The sequence below is a fragment of the Ochlerotatus camptorhynchus genome, unplaced genomic scaffold (assembly GCF_037179485.1).
Source record: "Ochlerotatus camptorhynchus isolate MF236.1 unplaced genomic scaffold, CSIRO-AGI_Acam_v1.1 ptg001083l, whole genome shotgun sequence".
NCBI classification, from domain to species: Eukaryota; Metazoa; Arthropoda; class Insecta; order Diptera; family Culicidae; genus Ochlerotatus; species Ochlerotatus camptorhynchus.
The window spans coordinates 1-4,096 of NW_027041486.1; the positions used below are offsets into that span (position 1 = coordinate 1).

The window sequence follows — 4,096 nt, forward strand, 5'->3', positions numbered from 1 at the left end:
AAAATTCGAATCAAGTTAATTGTGAAAGCAGCAGCTTTCAATGATATCGGTGATATGGCCCACGTCCGTCAATGCAAAATGTACCCCCTGCTAACCATTCCGTATCTGTGAAGCTTCCCGAGATCAAAATTCCCGAATTCGGCGGAAAATCGGATGAATGGATCGAGTTCCGCGACTTGTTCAAATCCTTAGAACACTCCAACAATCAAAAGCTTCACTATTTACGTAGCGCGTTGAAAGGTGAAGCATCTCGTTTGATTTCGTCATTTGCTATCACTTCGGAAAATTGGAATTCGTTCCTAGTGGAGCGCTTGAGTAGTCTGCTGGATGAGAAATCTTTGATGGATTGGGAGGCGCACTGTGATGACAATGTGGTTCCACAGTATAAAGATTTGATGAGCTTTATTTAAAAAAAACGAATGCAAATGTGCAAACCAAACCTCAGTCTACATACAGCAATTCCAACAAAGCCATTTAGAGGTAAATCATCCTCTCACATTGTCTCTGAGAGCGTAGTTAAATGCCCCAATTGTAAACAGACTCACGCAATCTCTCAGTGTGAGGCCTTTTTGAAACTATCACCAAACAATCGGTTGGATTTCGTCAAAAAACATCAACTTTGCATAAACTGCTTGCGAGGAGGACATCTGGCTAAAGACTGCCGCAGTAGCCTATGCAGGACGTGTGCAAAGAAACAACATAGCTTACTGCACCTACCCCCAATTGCATCTGTCCCGAGCGTTGTGGAAGAAAGGCCTTCTACTTCAACAACATGCACAGCTGTTTATTCATCAGACAGTAGCTTCCCTCTGGCAGGAACTTCGTTTTCGGGATCGGTAGCACCGTCGGTGGTGCCTTCGCGTAATTCACCACAGGCAAACGTGTCGTCGTCGGGATCGTCGGTAGTTGTATCGTCTCTGCAGTCGTTCGCCGTTAGTAGCTTCTCTCCCTCGTCGTCGGTTTACTCGAAAGATCGGTCCGAGTCTAATGAACCACTTCCCTCTTGCTCTTACGATACCGTGATGTCGCCCACTCTATCCAACAAGCCACGAGATGCGATGGTGTTTTTATCTACTGCGATGGTACGAGTACAGGATGCTGATGGTATTGGTCACTACGCCAGAGCCCTTCTCGATAGTGGATCACAATCCAATTTCGTATCAGAGTCTTTGTGTCAGAAGTTGGGATTGAAGCGCACTTTTATTAATCTACCCGTGAGCGGCATTGGTCAAGCAATGGTCAGTGTACGTTACTGTGTACAGCTTTCACTTGCATCTCGTTTCGGAAAATTCGTGCAAGATATTGATTGCTTGGTTCTCCCGAAACTCACAGTAAGCCTCCCAAGTTGTCAGTTGATATCTCGCGGTGGAGCATCCCACGTAATTTACCATTAGCAGATCCAAAGTTTAATATTAGTAATGGAGTCGATATGATTGTGAGGGCCGAATTATTCTTCTCGCTTATTGAATCGCATCAAATGGTTTTGGCTGACAATTACCCTATTTTGCAGAAAACTGTGCTCGGTTACGTGGTCTGTGGAAAATATTCAACAAGCGCTATCAGAACGGTGGCATGTCATGTTGCCACTGATCAAAATTTAAATACCCAACTAGAGAAGATGTGGGAGATCGAGAATTTCGATGTCGGAAAGACTCTCAACCAGATAGAACAGGATGTTGAAAAACACTTTCTTCAAACCGTGTCACGCGATACTACTGGGCGGTACATTGTACGTCTTCCTTTTTGGGAGTCCATGGTCCCGCTGTTAGGAGACTCTTACGACCAAGCAGTACGACGTTTTCTGTTTATGGAGAAACGGTTCGCTCGAGACAACGATCTGCGTGACGAATATGTAAAGTTTATGGACGACTATGAACGATTAGGGCATATGGAAGTTGGTTCTCGTGTCGCGGGCCCGCAGTATTTCCTCCCGCACCATGCCGTTCATCGGCCAGAAAGCAGCACGACAAAAACTCGGATTGTCTTTGACGCTAGCAGCAAAGGATCCAGTGCCCTTTCTCTCAACGATATTCTTCACACTGGCCCCACTGTACAACCACCACTGCTATCCAGCGTTTTTAATTTCCGGATGCCGCAGTACGTCTTCAATGCGGACGCGGAAAAAATGTTTCGCCAAATGTGGGTGCATCCTGAGGATCGGCGGTATCTAAAGATCGTATGGCGTCGGGAACAATCTATGCCACTGCAAGTCTATCAGCTGAAAACGGTGACTTATGGACTTGCTTGTTCGCCGTACCAAGCTGCGCGGGTGCTCATCAAGCTTGCCGAAGACGATGGTCACAACTACCCTCTCGCTGCGGATGTTGTAATACTGAAAGGTCTCTTGTCTAGACGTTATTGAAAGAACGTTGCGATAGAACACGACAGTATTAAAGAGTAGCAGGTGTTCGGTGAATTCCATTATTCGGAAAATGATTCGACTGCATTTACCTACGTAGCTCCTCTTTACTTTTGTTCCCCCTCCACCTATTCTGCTACTGCTGCTGCTTTTGCTCCACTCGGCAAAGGAGTGTCTCCGCCTGACCACCCCACACAGCGAAAATTGCTCAATGTGGTAACAACGGGACTTACCTTTATTTTCCGACGTTTTGGCCTCCTTGTATCCCTTCACATCCATGGGCGTCGGGGCTGCACTCCTCGACGGTGGCGTCGTTGTGGTCGCTGCGTAAGTTGGCGTATTTCCTCCGCCGGACGAGGAAATTCCTTTGGTGGTGTTGGCAGTTGGCGTTTCAGTCGGCTCCGGCACCACTACTGCAACCGTCGTGACCGAAGCTGTCGTGCTGGCAAAGCTCGGTACAAACTCCAGTGCATTCACGTTCTCCTGAGAAATTCTGTCTTCTTGCTTCGATATTCACAGACATTGTGTCAAAAAAGTAGAACCGCTGAAGACTCAGGCTACTATGTTTTGACGTAGGATTACGTCTTTCGGCAACATATTGGGGGTGCAATTTCAAAAAACCAAAATCGACCGCGGGACGAAAATAGGTCAGGTTTTGACCACATATACCTCTGTCAATAGCAGATGAATTTTAATTCTAAACAAGCCAAACAATTGGGAATTTATCTACCAATCTGCTAAATTGAACACTTTATTAATTTTCAATAGGTCACTATTAAAAAATACACAAATGTCCAACTGTTGCAATGGTGATCAAAATTATCACCGATTACCTGCAAACAGCGCATTCCCTAACACAGACTCAAAAATCGAATTCCATCCTGTCTCACTAAAAGGTGCTCATTAAATCACCGTGTGTGGTGGTGCCCGGTCGACGGTGTCCGCAGCAGCAGCATCAGTAGCAGCAGTTTCGGCGTGTGGCGTTTACATTGTTCTCCAGTACATCACGAAAGGCAGCCTGAAAGCAGCGAGCATCCATAGAAGGGAAGAAGAAGCCGCGTCGCGATCGATATCAGTTTCCTCGTGAGTAGCTGTGGGTCATCAATGCCTAGCGCGTCAACCTTGCTCCAAACAATTAACAGCTCGCCAGCCTCATCCTTGTTGAACACCCTAATAGCTCAGCATTACTCAACCATCACGACTAAAAGGTCCTTTTCAGGACCACCACAAATTTATTAAAGAGTATGTTTTGGACATTTGTAAAGGTCATCAATCGGATGTCAGTTCCCGCAAGCAGCTAATTATCAAAGCTCAGCCTGGTCTATAGAAGGTGTGGAATTGTAGGCCTGAATGTATTGGTGCAATTCGTTTTCACTCGATGTTCATTCCGCTTCGCACAATTAGTTTCATTTGTTTACTCAATCACCCTTGTAGTTACGTCAAAAAGTTTGTTTCGATCGACGCTTACATAGGAAATTTAATATGGATTATTGAATTTCTTGTATGTTACCGAAATTTATGAATGGTTAGTGGCAGATGTTGAGATAATTAATTGATTACTTAATTATCACACTGTATATCATGAAATGAAGCTGGTTTGTGAGTTTTTGCCTGTTTTCTAGTAAGGAGTTATCTAAAAAAAAACTATCACCAGCTGGTATTTCCCGGCGGCTTTACAAAATAATGCAATCAAACAAAATCATCATGCAGAGCTGGCTAGGATTTGTTTTACTTTCA

General features: G+C 45.0%; 1 protein-coding gene across 1 annotated transcript; it reads left to right on the top strand.

Moving 5' to 3' along the window:
- Nucleotides 1-71: 71 nt before the first annotated feature.
- Nucleotides 72-2,362, top strand: LOC135716044 (uncharacterized). Its single transcript, XM_065238892.1, has 3 exons — nt 72-371; nt 558-1,244; nt 1,511-2,362. The coding sequence occupies exons 1-3, from the start codon at nt 72-74 to the stop codon at nt 2,360-2,362; spliced, it is 1,839 nt and encodes a 612-aa protein (XP_065094964.1).
- Nucleotides 2,363-4,096: the final 1,734 nt, after the last annotated feature.

Coding starts and splice junctions, on each gene's coding strand:
- LOC135716044 (XM_065238892.1), top strand. CDS start 72: ATGCAAAATGTACCCCCTGCTAACCATTCCGTATCTGTGAAGCTTCCC. Junction 372..557: donor AGGCGCACTGTGATGACAAT/GTGGTTCCACAG, acceptor GCAATCTCTCAG/TGTGAGGCCTTTTTGAAACT. Junction 1,245..1,510: donor TTGGTCAAGCAATGGTCAGT/GTACGTTACTGT, acceptor CCTATTTTGCAG/AAAACTGTGCTCGGTTACGT.